The 22563-nt window shown below is 43.2% G+C and overlaps 1 protein-coding gene across 4 annotated transcripts in view; it reads left to right on the forward strand.

Annotated features, from left to right (window-relative positions):
* Positions 1-22563, forward strand: part of SDK1 (sidekick cell adhesion molecule 1) — a 363622-nt gene that overhangs the window by 307287 nt on the left and 33772 nt on the right. For 3 of the 4 annotated variants that reach the window (XM_042863994.1, XM_042863995.1, XM_042863997.1), the window contains 5 exons: positions 359-462; positions 2171-2241; positions 6530-6665; positions 8486-8545; positions 10486-10587. In XM_042863994.1, the coding sequence (XP_042719928.1) occupies positions 359-462; positions 2171-2241; positions 6530-6665; positions 8486-8545; positions 10486-10587 (473 nt within the window). The remainder of the gene's footprint in view (positions 1-358; positions 463-2170; positions 2242-6529; positions 6666-8485; positions 8546-10485; positions 10588-22563) is intronic. The other variant, XM_042863996.1, reaches the window with a different exon arrangement.

Consider the following 22563-nt stretch of genomic DNA (forward strand, 5'->3'; position numbering starts at 1 on the left):
TCCATGGCCTCAGGCACCTCCAAGGATGGGGTAACCACAGCTCTGGTCAGCAGTGCTGGCACCTCACCACCCTCTGAGCAAACCATTTCCCCCTCACATCTAATCTAAATCTCCCCTTTTCTAGTTTAAAACAATTCCCCCTTGTTCTATCAATCTGAGAGGATGCCAGTGGCAGTGAAGGTGCAAACAGCACCACTTCATGGTGACCTCTGAGGTGACACTGGTAAGAGAAGCCATTCCAATGGCTTTTTTTGCCAGTGAGCAGGCTCCCCATCTGTAGAGGTCAAGGCTCATTAGGAAGCAGCTTATGATGGTGCATGGAGATTTCACCCCTTGGCCTCACTTTTCCATCCCACAGCTTGAACCCATTCACCTCTTACAAGCTGCGTGTGAAAGCGACCAACGACATCGGGGACAGCGACTTCAGTGCCGAGACGGAGGCGGTGACAACGCTGCAGGATGGTGAGCATGGGGTGGGGACACTGCCATGGGATGGGTGCTTGGATGAGACCCTGGATCCACTGCAGTGTGTTTTCTGCTGTGACCAGGGTAAAAATTCCAACACCAAGTGTGGGTTTGTTCCTGGGAGATTGATAACAGGTAGTAATGAGATTGGGTTGAATTAATAGCAGGCAGCCTTAAGTGTCCTGCTGTGCACTCTGAATGAATCATACTTTCAGGAGTCTCCAAATGGAATTAAACTCCTTTTGATTGGCTTCCAAACTCTGCACTAACCATTATCTTTGCAGAAATTGAATAATTTACAAGAGATCATTAAAAATAAATGCAGTACCATGCATACATTTGAAGAAGTTTCTTCAATTGTTTTCACTCACAATCCACATCAGTCTGCAATACAGCAAAATTGTTGAGGTATAAGTAAGAAAGAGCACCAGGCTCCTGAAAACACGAGCATTTAATCCTGCAGATCAGGACTAATAAACTGTGAATGACATTGACAAGGCTTTTATTTTTAGCCTTAGAGATCAGCTTCTAATTCCTTGATTGTAGAAAGGCACTGCTTGAATGCAGAAGTAGCTCCAATGCCTTGAATGGGACTACCAGAGGGAAAAAGAACTCTGCAAAGTGTGACAAAGGATCTGTATTTACCCTTGGACTGGGAAATAGGGTAATGTTGGGATACACTTCTATATACAGTGCCCAGAATTAGTGTTTAATACAGCACAGGGAGTGACCGGTGACTCTGAGATATGAAAATAGGAAAGAAATTTGCCAAAGAATGTTTAAGGAATGTGATCTTGAAATTACAGGACCAGAAGGGGAGATCTCAGCAGTATCCTGGTTTAAACAAGACCCTGTGTAGTGCTTGAAGAAAAGATGTGCCTAGCAGCCCCTTAAAGGCATTTCAGCTCTCCAGCTTCCCAAACAATAGCTGCTGTATGGTGCAGGCTGTAAGCTGTACGGTTGAGGCAATACTGACTCAGTGTTTTGGAATTTAAAATTTCATTTTTGGTTCTCTTGGAATTTAGCTACCGTGAATCCAGAATTGTGCTTGGCTTCCTCACAATGCAAGAGGGAAACCCTGTGAAAGCTTCTCACCTCCTTAACAAACTGTGAACATTTATTCTGCTGAGCAAACCTGCAGCTGCCACCAGAGCATTGCGCTGCAGAGGGCTGTCAGCTCCTGATAAGCATTCCCTCCTTTGTACTTGAGCTGCTGGAGAGTGTGCAGATGTGTTACAGGCCATAAGCACAGGAATGGGTTAATCCATGGTAAATCAAGTTATCCTGACTGCAATAATCTGTGAATACATGACACAGACTCCCAAAAGCAGTGGGCTTGCCCCAGCTGTGCCACAAATGCCATGGAAAATTTGGGAGCAATTTGCTCACACCTTACAGCATGCATTCAGCTGGTTTAACTTCCTGGTGAATTTGTATCCTACTGCTTATGAGCGGCTGCCGCTATCAGCTTTCTCCAGGTTTATGCCCTGAGCTTTTCTCACGTTCCTCCTCAAGTTGCCAAGGCCACAGGTAGTACAGGGATGAGTGAGAAGCATCTGGCTTCTGCTTGAGTTGCAATATTCAGATCCCTGGCACTGCTTTTAAGACCCACCACATAGGAACTGGGATGGAAGATTTTGGTGAATTAACTTCCCATTTCTCTCCTGTTGTCTAACTGCTTTGGTTACCTCTTTTCCTCCTTCAGTTCCTGATGAGCCTCCTGGTTCTGTGCTGGTCACTCCCCACACCACTTCATCTGTCCTTGTGCAGTGGCAGGTAGGTAAAATAGAAAATCGTGGTGTGTCTCATTGGCATTGACTTGTTGGCCTTAATGGCTCATTGCAATGGCTGTTTTTCTGAGCTGGAAGGAGTGTAGTAAAGTTCAAGGACTGCTGTTACTTCCTTGTTTTCCTGATCTGCGCATTTATTTCAGTGCTGGAAATTTCTGGCTGTTGCCTTTGCTTTGTGCCCCATGAAGGAAAGCTTGAGAGGGAAGAGTTTCTGCCAAGATGCCTGTGATTACAGTTTGTACAGATTCACCTGTCCTCTTATTGATATCAGTAGAGGTGCATCTTTACACTGAGAGCATTTACCGGTGTGTAGCATTGGCAGAGATCAGGTAATCAAAAGCTCTGTTGTTCACATTGTGCATTGCCTCCTTCAGCTGCCGAAGTAATCAGAGGTGTATGCTGTGCCCGAGATCCTGTTCATACCTTTGAGGAGCATCACGTGCTCTGTTGGCGCTTTGAGGGCTAAAAAACTAAGATTTCTTCAAAGAAAAGAAAAGCAAGTTCCAACTCTCTGTAATATCTCTGAGTTGGATATGAAAGCATTCGTGCCGAGTCTGCATTATATACACACATTTCCTGTGCCTTCCTTTATCTTCCCATCCAAAACTGGCCTCCTGGGAGATGCTGGAACATTTTGTGACCCACTGCCTGAGGCTTCTTTTTGTGGAGTAAGCATTAAGAGAGGGAACCCAGTGGGGTACTGCACGTTAACCATAACCTGCTCTGGAAAGCCTCTGCCCACCCCGCTCCCAAGATGATGTCCCATGCACACAGTAAAGATAGCTTTGGACAGATTGTATTATAGTGAAAAATGTGCCTAACGTGTTTACAGTACAGATGGGGCTCCTTGCATGTTGGAAAAAAATATATGTATGAGGGTCTGTTCATTGCTATGCAGCAGCACTTTAAAAATATGCCTGGCTGTACTGAGGGGATGCTGGCCCAAGTTCACGCAGCTTAACGCTACGTAACATCATTGCTTACAGCTTGTTGAGCAAATAGAAGACATGCTGAACAGTTTTACCAAAGGAGTTATGGCGAGATATAAATCTGTTTCCCCACCTCCAAATAAAGCCCACGGTGAAGGAGAAGGCATAGGGAAGGCAACAAGGAGGATGCGAGGCATGGCGTACCATGGAAATAAACATTCCCCCAATTGACTGATTATTTGGTGTGTAGTTAATGTGAAATAGGTGGTTGTTTAGGTAATTGGATGCTTTTTATTTCATGAAAATGAAATGGGGTTGTTGTGCCAGAGCCATCTCAGGGGAGTTGTGGGCGATTATATGTCATTACTACATGTATATTAATAGATCCCGGTAATTCAGCCGCACTGTATTTTTCAAATAAACAAAAATCTTCAAGTCCCACAATAGCCTCCAATTAAGAAGTTGTTTCACAGCAGTGTTTAAGAAATAATGTAAACTGAAAACAGCAGTCAAGCTAAATGGGAGAGTAGATTTCCAAGCAAAGCTAAATTTTTAACTTTGAGCTGTGTTAATAATTCACGGAACAAACTCTAGATGCACTATCTGTGCTTTCAGCTGCTTGGTCCAATCAGTCCATTATTTTTAAATTTAAAGTAGGGGGAAAATAAGTAATTTCCATTGAGGTCTGCTCTATCAATAATGCAAGGTTATTTCAAATGTTCTGGAGGATGTTATAGTTAATATCAGGATTATGTATGTTCTGCTTCTGCCATAGAGACAGCAATTATTCAAACTTACGTTGTTTTCTTTCTTCTTCCAAGAGCACAAAACTGTTTCTCTTGCTCGTGTACAATGTTATGGGCTGCCACTCATAATCATTTTACCTGTTTCAGCAGATCCCTCAGGCCTCCATACAAAACCCTAAATAATCCATTACATCAAAAGCAGTGTTCTGTCCGCGAGAGACAGATAGGAAGGGGAAGACCTGACCTTTTAGCAGAGTACCCTTTTCAGGAAAGAAACATCGTTTCTATGGCAAGAAGAAAGACAGATTTCAAGCCATTTATTTTCTGAGCTTTCCTCCTAAATTTGAAGAAGAGGAAAAATGGAGAATTGCAAGGAAGTGTAAGAAAACAATGCCCACTATCAACCAATCAGTGTTATACCACAGTGAGGCATGGAGCTCTGTCTGTTATCAGCTGTGTGGCAGAGCAAGGAGGAACAGCTTCAGTAGAGTTTTCCTTTCAAGAATGTAAGATTTCCACTTCCAACTTTTGTGGATTTTTTTTAATTAAAAAAAAAAACAGTGCTACGTAAGATTATAATAAATAATATCTCATCTGCATCTTGCAGAGGAGAGCATTTCGAGCCATGGAAAAAGCTGTCACTTCTTTGGGTCTGTTTGTTTAGTCCCTTGCTTAAGGGATCTGGCCTGTGGCTAGAAAAGGCTGAGAGTGGTGAGGTGCTGGAACAGCTGCCCAGAGAGGCTGTGGATGCACCATTCCTGGAGGTGTTCAAGGCCAGGTTGGATGGGGCTCCTGGCAGCCTGGTCTGGTATTAAATGTGGAGGTTGGTGGCCCTGCATGCGGCAAGGGGGTTGGAGCTTGATGATCCTTGAGGTCACTTCCAACACAACCCTTTTTATGATTCTGTGATTCTGTGACAAGAGGTTGATTTATTACCTTCTAGAATGGGGTCTGAGAGGGGATATAGCTGCTCTTTTTGAAATACAGCCTAGGAGTAAAGACCCCACAAGGAGAAGAACAATGTAATCCAAAAGGCAATGTTAGCAGAGGATCAAATGGTTACAGACTCACTATGAATTATTTAGATGAGAAATTAAATGAAGGTTTCTAACCAGCCGAGCAGTGGAGTAGCTTTCCAAAAAAATCCTGGGAAGCAGAAAAAATAGCTCATTTTCTGGTGGAGCTTTCACTGTGAAAAGGACTTTGAATTGTTTTCTGAGGGCCCAACTTGAAGGTTCTCACTTTCACAATCTTGTGTTCCTAGGTCAGTCTGTAATGCTAAACAATAATGAAAGACAGCCAAAGCTTCTGCAAAGGATGGAGTAGTATAATCAGTATGAAACATCATGATGGAGGAGGGCAAACAAAGCAAGGCACTTGGAATTTTCAGATTGCTTTCAGCAGGTTTCAGGCAGGACAACTGCAAAAGAAGCAGGCTTCTTCCAGGAGCATTTTCGTGGTAGCTTGGTAGTTTTCATAAACTCTGGATCGCATACTTTTCTTTTTTGACTCCCCTGAACTACAGTCTTTCTACTTAATTCTTTAGTCCTTACCCAAAGAAAAATCTTTTACATACAATGAGCCAGGACCACCCTCTTTCTTTCATCTTTTGTAAGGAAGCAATGGAAGATTCTTGTCATTTCAAGAAGCAGAGTCAGGTTATTACCAAATATCTGCCTCCTTTCTTGTAAAAAATATGCTTTTTACTTTCTTCATTGGAATTACACGTGGTATTACCTTGTGCTGTAACAGAGTATCATGCCAGTGGTTAATTTTTTAATGATGGACTGAAGATTTCTGCAGTAAAGTTCTCAAAACTGCTAGGAATCTTTCTGGATTAAAGGCAAGGTCATCATTAAAATCCTTTTCATTTATCCTTTCAGCCCCTTAAGTTTCGGTACAAGAATCTTTAGAAGATAAATGGCTCAGGGCACCTTTTCTTCTCCACAGTTCGTAGCCTGCATTAGATTCATGAAAGTCACTTTTTCCCAAACATGAAGAATCCCTTTGCTTGTCTTTACTGAAAGAAGCCATTTGCACAGAAAATTCCTTTCAGTGTATAGATTGTACGTCTGTATCTGAAGATGTGAGGGGCTGCTGAAGAATCCTTTGGATGTCTTTGAGCATCTAGTAGCATGTTGCAGAGGAACAAAGCATGTACTTGGGCCAGCTCAATGCCATACATCCTCTATTGCTTCAAGCTGCTATGGAGGAGATTTGGGTTTTCCCATGGGCCTCAAACAATGCAACACACAGGAGTTCATCATGCTGTGCTTCCTCTCTGAAGCTGCTCTGGCAGATATTTTCATCATCCTAACGAACCACAGAATTGTTCGTTACTTTTCACATGGCTCTTGGTTACTCTAAAGGTAAATACTGTTAAACGAAGAATGCTCTATGAACATCCATCCACTAAGGACACTGTCTGTGACAAAATAATTTACTTTTGTCATTTCCAAAGTGAAACATTGGTTTGCGGTGTTGGTGACCATCAGCGTGCATTTTCAGTGATCTGTTATTTATATTCTGCATCCCACAAATTTGTGCTAGTTACCATGCTCATCCTAACGAGAATATTCTTCACATGAACATTTTTCAGCCACCCAAAGCAGAGAGTCTGAACGGGCTGCTGTTGGGATACCGGATCTACTACAGGGAGCTGGATTACGATGCCGGGTCTGCCACCGAATCCAAAGCTGTCAGGAACCCCTCAGCTTTACGAGCTGAGCTCACACGTAAGCCTGTGTTTCGGATGCTTATCCCTGAATGTCTTTATACCAGACGCTATGTGCACTCCTACCTATGGAAAGAACGCACCATTATGCCCAAAGTGCTGGAGATAATTTAGATTTCACCCAGTCAAGGTGAAGATGCTGGAAAATGCTAATAGCCTCTGTCTGATCAGCATCGCTTGTGATGGTGCACTCTAATCTGTGCCAGCGTGCTTGAATCGATGTTCTGTCCTCCATGTCCCCTCTGATTTCCTGCTTTCTGCCATCTCCACAATTACCCCAGTAGACATTTTCTGCCATCAGACAAAAAGGAGAGAGATTTCATTTTCCTCAGCTTGCTGTTTTCTAATAGTTTTTATAATTGACATTTTGTTTTTCTTTTTGCAGTAGAGGAAAACAGCTGAGGAGAAATCTTAAATAGCACTTGTAAAATTTTGAAGTGCTTGTCCTTATTTTGGAAGAAAATAGCAAAAATGAGCAAGAAGGTGCATGCTTGCTCTGGTGGTTGCTGGGATTTTTCTTGGAAGGAAGGTAGAGAGGGAAGTGAATAATAGAAAAAAGTGAAAAAGGCTTAGAAAAAGGGTAGAAAGAAAGAATAGGCAGAATAAGGTGATGGAAGGTAAAGATATGAGTGCTCAGTAACCCTACAGGCCCAGCAATGAGGGGTGCTCACAGCAGGACTGACTTTAGTCCTGTTTGATGTCAGTGGAATATTCAGAGTAAGACGAGAGTCTATGAGCAGCAGAATATGCCAAGACTACTTTAATGTCTTACAGCATCTCCCATGTTTCTCTGAATCCATAAACATGGCTTCTATAAAAGCAAGAAAGATTTTTGTGTGAATGTGGGAAAGGTGAATGTATTAATGTAGCATCAGCATCCATCTGTGATTCCATTTACATTGTCAGACCTGAGTGAGGGCTCTGGGAGCACAGAGGTTAATCCAGAGAAGACATGTACAGCTCTTCCAGGTGCAGGCATGCACAAGGGTTTTTTTTTTCCAGGCAAAAGCTGAATGATGAGCTGTGTATCTCATCATAAAGTAATGACTTCGGATGCTCTCTGGTCTTGTAAGCTAGGAAGCTTGTAATACCTACTGGTTTCCTCTCTTCCCTCTTCTTGCTGGCCCTGCAGCAATGCTGCTAATGGCTGTATAGTAGAAAACACCTTGCTCTGCTTCTCCAGGGAGACAAGAGGGGGAAAAAAGGGGTTGGAGACAAGTATTGTAAGAGAAATATCCCTCTCTCTCCTCATATGACAGTTTTCACCTCAGTGCACCCTTGTTCCTCACTGACCTGCAGTTTTACACTGCTTAACATATTACTGCAGTTCGTTCACAGCAGGAATGTTGAATTCTGTAAGTGAAACTGTGGGGAATCTAACATGCATTTAAAGAAACAGGTCCTATCTTACTGTAAGTGTTTGCTCTTTGTGGCCCATGTTCCAAGTCTTTACCCTGCAGCTCTCCATGTTTCAAATTTTGCATGTTGAGACATAAGAATGCTATACAGTGTTTAGTTTCTCCCCTAGAAACTGTTTCCTCTGCACTCATTTATTCTGTTTAATCTAAGAGTCAGAACATTTCTCTATTGCATATTTGTATGATTCCCTGTTTGAGGAGAAAATGAAAAAACCCGTGTGAGTGAGATGCTTTTGATGTGTTACAAGAGTGATGTGGTTTTATTGGCCTTCGAGGTATAGTCCTAAAGCTCAAACTGTGTGTGTGTGTGCTGCATCATTTGCCTCTGTCTCTGCTGTACATCATTTGCAATAACTGTTTCCTTGCACTGTAACAAGCTTTCTGCTTTGCTTACCCTGAATAGCCCAAAGCAGCTTCAAGACAGTGAACAGCAGCTCTGCATTAACGACGTATGAATTAACACGTAAGTGCACATTGCCTTTAGATGAGACTCTTTGTAATGGTTCAAAATACAATACAGGCAAACTCCTCTTGTTGTCCTCGGCAGATCTGGCAGAAATCAACACAAATTAATGATTCTGGTTTCCGGAGTTCCTTTTTCTTTAAGCCTTTGCTTTCTCTACATCAATAGATATTGATGATGCAAGTAGGTAGTGGTTGTAAAATTGTGGCTGCTGGGAAGGTAAAACATAGTTGACTGTAACAACCCAGCATTGCTGATGCTAAATGAATTTTGATTTGCTTGCTACGTATTTTGCAGTCCATCTGAGTTTAGCAGTATCACATCATTAGCCCTACGATTCAAGCACTGCAATGCTCGAGCATTCCTTAGAGTATGAGGCCAATTTAGAGAGGGCCCAATGAATTTATATGCATCTCCAGAGGTGTTTTCAATTGGAAATGAATAAAATAGCATTCGACAGAGTTAAAAGGCAAGTTGCTTTGTGGTGATGATGGTTCACTAGATAGGTTTTGCCCAAGGCTTTTGAGTCACAGATTGTGCTGGGCTAAAAAAAAAAAGAAGCCCTATCCCCACTGAAACTTGCATGCATGAACTCTCATATGTTCCATTTTCTTCCACATCCAGTTAACACTAAAATGTCCCTTGTGGCTTTTCATGGCAGCAATTAAACTTTCTCTGTACCAGCTGCCTAGTACTGAAATTCTAATCAAGAGCCATATATCTTACATTTTTTTTAATATTTATTAATGGACTGGCAAAAAGTTAGTGATATATTGGATATCATTTACTCTATACCCGAGAATAGGAAACGAGGCTGAGCTCTGAGTCAGGCATAGGAGCAAGGCACTTGTAAATATTTCCATGGAAGTAAAACTTGAAGAACCAGCATGATTAGATTTATTGAACCTCACCAAACCGATAGCATTCTGTCAGCCTCAGAGAGAAAGGTAGAATGTGATTCATAGGTAACAGAGAAAATTATTGGCAAAGGGAGAAATTTGTACCCTGGCCATGCATGTCTTAATCAATTCTGAGCTCATTTAAATACAGCTATTTATATTATTGATCTCTTTCTTACTTTAATTTCACTGTTAAATATTTTAGATGATAAATATTTCTGTTAGAATTGATTCTTCCATCATAAAAAGGCAAAGTCCAAAACTGCTCAGTTGCTGCCTTCCCAGTGACATTGACATGGTTCTAATCCATCCCCATTTACATCTATTAATTGCCCCCATACCATTGGGTTTTCTTGCTTTTTTGTCACACTGCTTTTATTCTCCTACCTCATCTGTAAATAGTTTCTGTGTCAGCTAATAAATTGGTTCTGTCATGGCCAAATGGAACCCACACTTCAAATTCTCCTTTCTCTTTGGGATTGATCTTTAAACCGTGTTCATGTTGAGGGAGAAAGATATGCATGCAGTACTTTGAATGGGATTGCAGCTTCCCTGCTGCAGGTTGTCCTCTGGATCCTGTCACAGCAGTGACGTTCTCAAGCCATGCAGCTGCCAAATGACCCCTGGATGGAAGTCACTGGGGCTAGGCGAAGGCTTGAAGCCGTGTTCATTCTTACCAGTAGAGATCAAAATGATCCCACGTGTTCAGCATTCAAAGTCCCATCTTTTCCCTGTCATCAGGAATGACCCAGAGGTACTCCCCTAGCTAGCTAATCATCAGGTGTGATCCTTCTTACTGGAGTGACACAGTGAAAATACTGGAAAATTCTGTCATCTCGTAGCAAAGATCCTTCATAATTGTGCAGACCCTACTGTGATAAATGTGTTGAGGAAGGGTGGAAGTAGATAGCACACCACTGCACTGTTGTAAGGCAGTATTTCATGAGAGAAGTGTGGTGATGGAGAAGTGATGGAGATTAAGACAGGTCAATACTGTAACATACTATGAATAATAATGTGCAATATAATTTACATTTTCAGAGTTGAAGAAATACAAAAGATATGAAGTGTTAATGACAGCATATAATGTCATTGGTGAGAGCCCTACCAGCACGCCAGTGGAAGTGTTTGTGGGTGAAGCAGGTAGGTAAAACAGGCTTATATATATTTTTTAGTTTCAATAAGTTCTGGTATTCTTCAAATATTGGGAAAGGACTGAATCATTATCACTATCCGTTTTCTGTAGCATTCTCTCCTGGAATAGGCTGGCGCCAATAGCTTCTTGCCTTTTCAAAGCCAGTTGGTCCACAGGAATAAGGGAAGAAGGTGCACTTGAAAGAAAAAAGAGAAAATCCTTTTTGGAGTTGCAGGAGAATGACTGGTCATACCAAATTAGCTTGAGGGAAAAATTGACTCAAGTTAAAGTAGAAAGTAGAGCATAGGAAAGCCACAAGGGAAAAGAAACAGAACTACAAAACAAGGGAGACTTGGGAAGCTGGTTCTTTTATTTTATTGCTGTCTGTGTAGAGGCATTGCCTGTGCACCACATCTTGCTGTATTTTTATGCTCTTGAAGTCAAGAAGATATTGTGTCCAGTTTAATGCTAGCTCTGGAGCCGCAGATGAAGATTACTCTCAAGAACCTGCAGACTTCTACCTCTGCATCACATGCAGAAGCTGTGGTGCAGTGTCACTACTCATGCTGCCACTTATTATGGATGCGGTGCATAAATTCAGGCTGCATTTATGAAGTGTAACTTGCCGATCAATTTTAAATCCCTCCATTGGAAGGCCGGAGGCAGACATCAGGACAAGAGAGTTAAGCAGGCACTCCTCTGAATGCTTTGTGAAACAAGTGATTTGGCGGAGCAGAGATAACCTGCAGCTGAGCCTGTTCCTCTCAAAGGCTCCAGTGGAGGACTGGAATAGCTGATGCTGATGTCTTCCTCCTCAGCCCGGTGGCGATGCAGGATTTACGGTGACCCCAGCTGGAGAGAGGCTGGCGCTGAAATGGCTGTTAGTTATGGTATCAATTTCCGCAGCAACATCTTATGAAGCTTAGAACAAGAATAGGCAACACGCTCCCTCCTGTTGTTCAGTCTGCTGCTGGGAACAGATCTGATTGCACTTTTGTTCTTCTGTCTCAAGGCTAAGATGTAAAAGTTAGCAAACTCGGTGCTAATACAATTTCTTGTCATTCACTGAAGATTCTATTGCTCAAAAGTAAGTAAAGCCCACTTTTTTTTTTAGTACTGCTTAACCTTTGAATTTCAAATAACGTATGACATTCACTATCTTTCTTTGAAAACGTCATAAATTAATCAGGGTCGCATGGTTTGGAGACAGCTGGCAATACCTACATGTTTTCTAGTATGCTGGTGCTCCAATGTCTTTCTTTAACTGCAGCAAAGGAAGACCCAAGTGGAGCCAACTGTATCTGACTTCAAAATAGATTTTTGTTTCAGAACAAAATACCTCCCTGCTGCAAACTGAGCCAACAAACGCATTTCTACACATACACAGAGCATGGAAAATCAGGTGGGGAGAAGAAAGGGGTGGTGGTGCTCATGTATGTTAACCAGACAGCGCTTCATCTTCGTTGCAGCTCCGACAGGGAACAGGGCAATGGAGGAGGCCAAACTTGGGATGAAACCATGCTGCCCAGGGAGTGGTGGGGTCACCATCCCTGGAGGTATTCAACAACTGCTGAGACGTGGCACTGAGGGATGTTGTTCTGTGTCAGAGTGGGGATGGGTCAACAGTTGGACTTTGGTGGTCTCAGAGGTCATTTTCAACCTTAATTATTCTAAGGCTTTCTTGCACAGGCAGGACTGGTGCTTTTGGGGTTGTAACGTGAGTCAGTGTGGTTTTTAGGGATCCTGGCTCTACCTCTGGTTAGGGACAATCTGGGTTCACGCAGTAGAAGTGATGAACATAGGATCTTCCTGCAGATTTTCACACTTGTAGTGTGAAGTTATTATGCTTTGTTATATAACTGCCTCTTCCACCTCCAGAGCTGGCTGTGATTTATACTGTGAGCAAAGTGATTGGAGCTGGTGCTGCAATTTAGGTTTTAAATTGATTTGTGACACTTTCGAGTTGAAGTGTGCTGTGGAAATGCAAGTTTTTGTTGTTATTGTTTGCTTGATGTTCTTACCCATGGTAGAGTTGGATAAGTAGCAAGCTGGAAAAAATGGGTCCACTTAGCTTTGATGATGGGACACCCATGTAAATAGTAGAGAAAACCTTGGCAGTAAACAAAAACCACTGACAACATGAGCATAGCACTGAACACAAAGTGACTGAAGCAGACCAGTCTCCAGCCTGAAGGATAATTTATGTCCAAGTACTGCTAAATGGTGCTTCGTTGTGCTGTAAGGGTCTCAGTAATTCTAGTAGGTGAAAGAAGATTCCTTGCAGTTGTAAAAAGGAATATATAGCACATACCTTTGTGGGAATATGGTGGTTTTAGGTATAAGAATGCTTTGGTAACATTTCAGAGGAAATATCCATTTCTGTGCAGTCTGCCATGTTTTATACAGCATGAAACATCCAGAAATCATATTGATGGTTGGTGTGCCATGTGGGATGGGAGCAGCAAACAGCCCAGCCAGATAAACAGTGCAGGAAGACGAGCATCCCAAACCCTTCCTTTGTTCTTGTGAGACCTGAAACTGTTCCTATCACTGTATCTGGATTTTTACAATACAAACTCAAGTAGCCAATGAGTCTTACCCAAGGCAGCGTCCCAAGTGTCCGGCTCTCATGGGCTTGGGCCAAGGGCAAGTAGAGATTCCTGGCCCAAGTAACAGGGTTGATATGCCAGGTGATTTAAAGGGATAGATGCAGGCAGATTTGGGTTTGGCTTGGTTGGTATTTTTTGTAGTAGGTGGAGCAGAACTTTTTTCTCATAGCATAGTTTTGTCCCATCCACTGAAACAGTAAAGGTTTTATGTCTGCATGTTTGCAAAGTTCTCTGATGTGGAGAATAAACCATATCCTATGCTGCACTTATGGGTCTGAGTGGAGCCAGCTCTTCCCTCACCTGCCTTGAGCCCCTGCATCCCTATCCTATGTGGAGGAGATCTATGCAGTTGCCTATTTAGATCTGGCTGCCCTGCTCATTAGAGAACCATGTGCATCTCCTGACAAACAGCAAAAAAAATAAAAAATAAAAATAAAAATTGAAAGCTGCCACTTGCAGCAATGAGAAGGGAGCTGCAGCCCCTCAGCGAGTCCCCTTCTCGCCTGGTTAATTCATTGAGCAGTTCAGCTGTCAGGGACTCCAGCTTTGATTGGGAAGGCAGAAAGAAGCTGTGCTGATCATCATCCTGGCCCTAAATGCAGCTGCTACCAGAGGTGCTGTTCTGCTTGACTGAAATTAAGGCTTTGTTAGAGCAGCCCCTACATCAAGAGCATTATTCTACTGGGTCACTGTCGCTGTCTGATTGTGCCATGGGCTCTGGAGTTCAGGGTAGTCCACCACCTGCATTTTAATTAAACAGAAAGCACAGGTTTGGGGCAGGCATGCTTCACCTAATTTGGGCTGGTGAATAAAATGGGAGGTGGCAATACAAATCCTGTGCTAACGAGCCTGCAGCCTCCAGTGTTTCTCTCATATACTGCGAAGCTGTTCTGGATGAAAAATAATGGAATTCATAATTTCTTCCAGCAGCTGCTGCTGGAGGAGAGTGTGTATGTATAGAGAGGAGGTAGCAGAAGGGGTGAAGTGCTCTGAGACACACTTGCCTTTAAATAGGTTGTAAGTCCATTTGTCTGAAGAGGGAGTGATGTATGTCATTATAACTGATGCTGGCATTGGTGACCTTCAGAATTCACAGGAGCTGATGAGGCTGGTTTGTTGTTGTTGTTGTTCTCTTTAATAATGATCTCTCAAAGCCCATTCTGCAAAGGGAAGGGGAAGGAACAAAACACTGGCAGACAGAGATCCTCTCCTTAGAAGTCCTCCACTGAAAAGCTGCTGTGGTTGCTAACATCGTCTTTCAGGAATGCAGGTTTAATGCCCATCTCACTTTCATCAGAGTGAAACCTCAGCTTAGAAGGGGGCAGGGCTGGGACAGAGAGTTGAGCTTCTCTTCTCTTCTCCTATACAGATACTTGAATTTACCCCTTGGTGCAATGCTCACAGAGGCCAAAGTGAATATTCCTCTTCTTCTTGCTGTTATCAGAATTATTTCCACCTGTCCACAGCTCCACAGCTGTTCCTGGAGCTCCCAAAGTTAGTTTTGTGCAGCCACTCCTGGAGCAAGGATGGGGGCTCAGCCCTGCAGTTACAGCAAGAGTTGCACTTGGAGCTGCCAGTGTTTTACAGTTAAGGAGCAGAAGCTATCTGGAAAGCTCCACGACCAAAAGTAGTGATTTTAAATTGAGAAAGAGAACACAAAAAAGGAGCCACGCTAAGGAGAGGCAAGCATCACAGGGAAGCAGAGACCAACATCCCTTTGTGAGCTGCTTCTAGCAAAGAACTCGTGTCGCTTCCAACCAGATTGTTTGTGCTCAGGCAGTGCCTTTCTGTCTCTCCTGCTAATGCTGGAGAAGGCCGTTGGAACAAGGCTGCTTTGTCTGTGAGTGTTTTTGCTTCTTTCTATGGGTTTTGTGTGCTCGCTATATGTATAACCTGTGTGGCCTCACCTCCCTATTGTAGATTGCTTTGTGGACAAGGGAGACCCTCAGCACTACCTCTGGCCCCCCTTTCCTGTAGCATGAAACTGTTTCTCCTTCTCTGCCTGCAATGGAGCTGAGAAGATGCTGCTCAGAGAAGTCCCCCGTGCCTCCTTGTTAACAACCTACAAGAGGAATGACAACATTTCAACACATTCAAGCTGGCATCCTCAATCAGACTGCTGTGGCCCTTTGGCTGTTTTCTCCTATCTGTCTGGGACACACGTGCCCTGTCCCTCCGTGGCTGGCTGCGCCTATGCAGATAGCTGTGCGTCGCTGCTGGCACGGCTGGAAGAGCTGGGTGGGCATTTCCATCCCAGCCCCCACTGGATAAGGGCAGAGAAGGGTTGTTGTGGCCATTTCACACTGCAGTAGTCTAAAACCTGTCAGCCTAGGGACAGCATCTTCCCTTGATAAACAAAAGGGGAGGGAGGGAGGCAAGGGAAACTAGTACAATAAATCACAGGCTTCATTTTCTCCCACTTTAAATAAAGGGGTTGACCTCCCGTGGCATCTTAACAGCATCACACTTGTGATACAGTAAAGTATTTACTTTTCAGTGGTTGACTCTTCTAAACATCAGCAAAAGGCCACTTTTGGGGGATGGCTGGCTGTTTCAAACATGGATTTTCTTTTTTCCCTTAACTTCAATGTAAAGAATCCGCTGAACTGTTGCAACAAACAGGAATGCCCTGCTCTGGGCATGATGCTGGGTTTTCATCCTGTCCCCCAGTGCCCTGCTCCTTAAGACATGAGTTCTCCACTGAGCTTGGGGTTAAAGATCCAAGCCAAGTTCACCAAACATATACTGAAAAAAAAAAAGCAGAGTAAAGTCAGAGCAGAGCAAGGAAGGAAAACTATAGGAAGACGATGGGGTGGAAAAAAAAATAAATGAAGAGACATTTCCCACTGCCAGCAGAAAATAAGCCTCTTTTCGGCTTCTCTTGCACTGCTGTAAGCCATTATGGCTATATCCCGTGTATCCCAACAGCACTCTCTTTCAGAGAGCCACTGAGTAGACCACATCACCGTTTCAAGATGGATTTTAACCTCCAGACTCACTTTATACGTGGTTTCCATGTGGGGCTTGATTGCAGCAAGTCCAGTGTGGATTTGCTGTTCCCATCAATTCAGCTCCACTGGTGGTAATAGCAGTATAGATAGCACTCAGTCGCATTATCTAATCCTGCAGGGCTATGACAGAACAGTAAAAAATAACAAACTAAAGTGTGCCTACATTAGAGCATTAGTCGTTGCTTGTTACTGGTGGAGCTGCACTGCTGGGGAATTATGGACATGAATTTTCTGGATAGACCTGAGCTCCCTTTCCTATTTCAAATGGCTATTTTCAAAGGGTAATTTTAAGATCTTAATTTGTTTATAGATGAGCACAAAGGTTTCATAATTAAATTTCCAAATTTGGTAACTTAGCTCAGTAGCTGATCTTATAACGGTAAAACAGAAAGTAACCGTGCCAGTGTGAGTCTGTGGAAGAAGTGTCCTTAATGTCAACATGTCAAAAAGACATCCCTGCAGCTCTCTGGAGGCTGAAATCTAATGTCAAGGCAGAAGGAAGCAAAGTCTAAGTGAGAGCAGTACTGCTGTCAAAGCAAGTTATTCTGCCATGGAGGAAAAGGAATTTTAAGCGAATGCATTGGAAAGCAGTGTCCAGATTGAGACATAGATTTGATGGGCTTATTTGACATCTTTAATTCTCCATTGACTATCCAGAAGCTCCCTAAAATGATTTGCAATGTTTTCATGCTGCAAGTAAAAGCTGAATGTGCGCCTCATTAACAGCTCATTAAGTTGTTAATATTGGTCATAAGCAGCCTTTGGTACAGCACAATGCTTTATACAGTGCATCAGCTCCTGCTTAGCTCTGGTTTAATTGCCTCTTTTTATCACATCTCAGTGTAGGAAAGATGTTTCTGTCCAAGCAAAAATAAAATCAGATGTTGATCATCTGAGCTTCCTTAGCTCTTTCACTGCTCTTACGGTTGTGGGTGGTGTGGGTCTGCCATTGTCATACGATGTTTTGCCCAAATGATGAACTTTTGTTTCAAACCCCAACAATTTCATGTCGATTTTCAGCACTGACCATAGCCTGAGACAGACAACCATCCATTCTCAGCTTCACCATCTGGACTCTCGCCTTTGTTCTGCAGTTGGTGCAAGCAGCAGTGGGAGTGGTAGGACAAATGGGCGGCTGGTGGTTCTGCTGCAGTGTTCCATGGCCCGTGAAGAGCTTGGTGTGGGGGCATCCCTGCACAGAGGGCAGAGGGATGGAAAGCCTGATCGTGTATGCAAAGCCTGACTGCGCTAGCAGCAGAGCTACTCCATTAAAAGCAAAGAAATTAACCTTCCTTTCGAAAACATGAGCCATCAGTAGTAAAGTAAAACGGACCATAAATCGCCCTGGTAAGGAAGTGGGGAAGCCCCAGGTTGATAACTCACATTTGAGCAGGCTGGAGCTGGAGTGTTTTTGACTAAAGGATATTTGCAGCCAAATCTGTGCTCCTTCTAATTGCACAGTCCTTCTCTGCTTGTTTTTCTTCATCCTGGGATATGTGAGCAAAATGTCATAGGCTTTTCTTTACAGGTCTCAGCTCCTGTGGCGTTGCCTCCTCTGCTCAGCTTTGCTGTGAAGCCAGCTGTGGAGAAACACAGTTGATTTTCTTTTCTGACATCTGTTTGCTGTACCCATCATCAATCATGGCCCTGGAGGTGTTTCAGGTTGCCTGTTGTGGAAGGAAAGCATAAAAAGTTGCAATTTTTAATATTAATTAGCAATAATTCTAGAACACGTTGGCCACAGCAATCCAGATGTCAGTGGCATAGGACAGAGAGCAGAAATGAATTCACAGGCACTGTAACTGCAAAATGAGCGAGAAAACTTTCACTCCAAAGCATGGATGTAAATTTAGACTCTCACTCCCCGGGACCATGAGATCACAGTCTTGCAGGTTCTCCCTGGGGTTCCCCGAGCTCTGCAATCTGTAATCCTAAATCAAACTCTTGTGGGGGTCAACTGCCCAACTTACTTCAAAAACAGCAGTGAGAGGTTATCTCAGTGGCAGATCTCACCTGCTCACATAGACCTTTTGTGGTACAGTTTGTAACATTTGGTATAAGGAAACCTGGTGAAGATTCAGCCTGATTATTTGACATGCTCTAATGACTTTAGTGGAGGATAAGGAGTTGTTGGTGCTTATTAGGCTTCAGTAGGTCTTGCTGTTAGTGAACATTAAGAGGGTGCTTTTGTCTGCTGCCATGAACTTACGGTATTATGATATTAACATGTGGAATTAATAAGTTATAATGAGAGGAATGTACCTGAAAACGGAGGAGGAGGGCTCTTGGGAATCAGGGGGCTCAGGGAGATGGTCTGAAGCAGGTAATGTTGCCCCTCTATGGACAGACTTCTGGAAGGAACTGAGAGCATTACTTGCGCATGCAGTGCTGCTCCCACTCCTGCTGCAGGTGAAAGAGGAGCGGGGCTGCTATCAAACACTTCAGCTCTTCACCACCTCATGCATACTCCTGGGAACGAGTCCTGCACTCATCAGAGCTGGCACTGCTCTCGCTCATAAAGCCTCACACTGAGTTAGCTCCATTAGCTTTAGTGGAACTATCCCTAATTTACCTTGTAATGGAGAAGGGATTTCAGCTGTAGGTTCACACCTGTGTGTTCGTGCAACTCTTGCTTCTCTTGCTCACGGGTTCGTCCCTGCTGACTGATGGGCTGCCTGTGTGTGAGCATATCCTTGTTGATTCAAAAGAAATACAAATCAAAAGCCTGCTTTATTATTTTCCCCTCCCTGCTTTAACCACCTGTATGCCCCTTCCAGAAGCAGTCTTACAGTTTTGTAAGAGCTTTACTTCTGGGTCAGGTGTTCTCAGTCTCATGATGGATAATCTCAGTATGCAATGTGATAGCCTATTTTAGCCTTTTATTAGCTAAGTAAAACTGTAGCCTTCAGGTTCAAAATATGTAACTTTTGTTTACAGGTTCTATTTCACAGTACTGCTTTGTGACATCCACCGTCTTTTAGGCATTGTAATGTGAGCACACTGGCTTCTTTACATCAGGTTGTATCTGCCTCAGGAGCATCCTGGATTGCACGTGGCTTGTTTGGAAAGCTGATCTCCATGTTAAAAGATTGGTAATCATAGCACTGGTGTTTTCACCATTGCACTGGTGAAGGAGAGGATGAGAATTACTTCTGCTTGATTCACTTGCCAGTTTATAAAGGTTCTTCATGAATAAGTCATATCCATAGAGACTTCCTCAGAACATGATTGCCTCCTTGGTTTGAAAAAATGGCATTGGCAGATAACCTCCTCTAGTCTGGGTCCATGAGTATCCATTTCTTTTATCCATGTCTTTGTTTCATTTCAATGTTTTTTTTCCCAGTACGTGTGGTGAATCTCTCCTCCTTTAGCCACCTGCATCTCTCTCTGTACCTCTCCAGAAGGTGAGAATACACCTAGACAATACTGGAAAGCTGCCCAGCACTAAGCAGAGAACCTGGGCATGTTACCATTGGGTTTCAATAGCATCTGCTTTTATTTACAGTTTTTCATGACCTTAATACCTTTAAAAATGTGGTGCAGTGTCTATCCCTTCTTTTCCACCGAGGTACATTTGTCTGTTTATCTTTGTTTTTGGCTACAATTAGAATCCCCCTTCTATCAGCTTTCACAAAGGTGAGAAAGTTGTTTTTTAAGGTTGGTCTTATATCAGCTTCCACTGGTCCACCATACGCTAGGAAATGTTCCCATTTCTCTGACTCTAATCTATGCAGTCTTGTAAATCAAGTTGTAATTCCACACACTGAAGAGTTACTCCCTACTGGAACCAGACTGTTTCCAGCCGTTCTCCCATAGAGGTTGGGCTTCTCCAAGGTAGAAGAGACCGGATTGTTCCTTTCCTCAGGCTCCTATCACATAGCAGGTTATCCAAGCTGGTAAGAGGCAGAGTGCTGAGTTTTGGTGCCTGAGTAGGAGAGGTCCAGTGACAGCAAACAGGGCTGTATTGGAGAATTAAGGGTGTCAGTATGCATGCTTTTGAATGTATATCTGCCCATCTTACTGCTTGTGAAATACATCTGAGCAGCCCCACAACATGCAGCCCTTAGAAAAAAAATGTGTGTACTTTCATCACAAAATGCAGCCTTGCTTAAAACAGCCAGAAATTGGTGGGAAACATCTTTTACGTTCTAAATATAGCTTGCACTGCCTTGTCACAGCGGAAAGCAGCTTCAGTTGCTGCTTTTGAAGCACAATTAAGTAATTGTTATTGAGCTAATCAGCATAGCTCACACAGCATTCCTGATGGCACGGAGCACTGCTGCACAGAGGAAACGTTCCTGCTCCCACCTTTCCTTCACAGGCACTGTAAGAAAATGGCCAATAAGCACTGAATGCCTTTTCTCTCTCACTGCTTTTCCTTGGTGGAAGGAATAACTGCAAACATCTGCAAATCCACCACTTTGTTCATTTTTTTGGGAGAGACCATCCTCGTCTTTCTTCTTTGAGTCCAGACTGTGAGAAAATCTCTTGTGTTTGGCTTTGCCCATTGTGCTAATCAGTCTCTGATATTTTATCTTGTGGCCTTCTGTTTGTTTTCTTGCATTTGGCTTTTAATACTCCGTGTAACAGTTGCTTATCTGTGCACGGCTGCAAAGGGAAAAGGAGGGATGCTTTGTGTCCTGCTTCTGGGACAGAACCAGTGCAGCAAGGACTGCTGATGCCAGGCATTGAGAAAGCAAAACTACCCCAAGAGTACATGTTAAGGGTTATTTCAATAGGCAGCTCTGTGTAGAGATGGCAGTGGAATTTGGAAAGGGGTCAGTGGCCAGGATCACACAGACATCTGGACAGCAGAGCTGAGCCCAACGTGACATGGGAACCTGGATTGTCTGAGCCTTCTCCAATCCTTTCCAGCTCAGTTTTCCAGGGCTGTGTGTGCCAGGAACCTGTGTGTAAACCTGGGAGGTGCCGCGTGTGCGTGCTTTAACTGTGAGCATATGCTGCACTGAATATTGCTCTGTCTTCCCTCTTGCAGAGAGAAGGTAGATGAGATTACATCTGTTGTGCTAGAACATGCTGCAGCCAACCCTCCATTTCAGTGTGCAGAAATACCGATTAGAGGCTTTTAGGCCTGGAGCTATCTCTTTGTTCTGTGTTTATGCAACACATTGTGCAATGAGATTCTGGCCTCTAGGTGCTAACACCAAAATGTAAATATATTGATTACCAGGGAATAAAGGCAGGCACATTCACAAAAGCATGCTTTGATGAACTGGAGGGAAAATGCTTGCTACACAGAAAAGGATCAGAGGTCTTTACAGAACAGGAATTTGCTTGGGATTGTTTGGTACTGTAGGATCAAGAAGATACATAGAAGATCTCTGGTCTCTTTCACTGCATTTTTCTCCATGGTTATATTTTTTTGTATGTTTAAATGGCATGAGTACTAGGGACATCATGTCCCAGACTTGTCTACAAATTCCTCAACATAATATTGGCATTATAGAAATAATTAGAAAGTTGGTAAAGGGGAAACCTTTCACTAGCCAGAAATCTGAGCAGCTGTAAGAGCAGCAAGGAATGCTTCATAAAAAACAGCTATTAGGTTTACCTGATGAATCACAGGGATTTGTAGCCTACCTGTGCTACAGAGCATCGTGGCGACAGTCACTAAGAAAAGGAATAGTACTTTCATATTGATAAAAAGCTCTCGGTGTCACACAGCCCAGAGAGCAAATATCCCAGGCAAGCGGGAGAAAAACTAAGGTGAACCTTCAGCAGAGCGTGGAGATTGGTGCAGAGCCACTGGGGATTTCAAGCACCTTCTCTTTAAAGGTTATGAGCATTTGCAAGCTCAAATTGTCTGCAAAGCGAGCAGAGGCACTCAGTTCCACTGAGAAATGAGGACAGTGATATATTTAAATGTGGATTTCAATGTGTAACTTTATCCACGCACTCATTTTTTCTCTCTCTCTCATTCCATTCCCAGATAGATTCATTGTCTTTACACAACCCTGCCATCATTCCAGCCTACAGTTGTTGTTGCTGTTGTTATTACTTTTACTAATTACTGCACAACCCGCTCAGGCTTTTCTCCTTCCTTTTTGACTGAGAGACTGTCAAGGAGACAATCTTAAAGGTGAATTGAGATCAGATAAGAAAAGAAATGTTTGCAAATATCTGCGTGAGATAACAAAGCGGGATACATGCAGGGAATTAGACTTCATGAATACATGCATTTTTTCAGGGAAAGTGAAATGCTTTCCACCTGCCAAGACCTGAATTTGGGCCCTCCGGGCTCCATGTCACTCCTGCTGTAGCTGATAATGTCACTAACACCTGAAGCAGCGTGAGGTATGCGGCTTTAACCTTGCTTTTATATATTAGTGGTTTCAACAGCCAT

Source organism: Lagopus leucura, unplaced genomic scaffold, assembly GCF_019238085.1.
Source record: "Lagopus leucura isolate 7727_CA_CO unplaced genomic scaffold, USGS_WTPT01 Super-Scaffold_760, whole genome shotgun sequence".
NCBI lineage: Eukaryota > Metazoa > Chordata > Aves > Galliformes > Phasianidae > Lagopus > Lagopus leucura.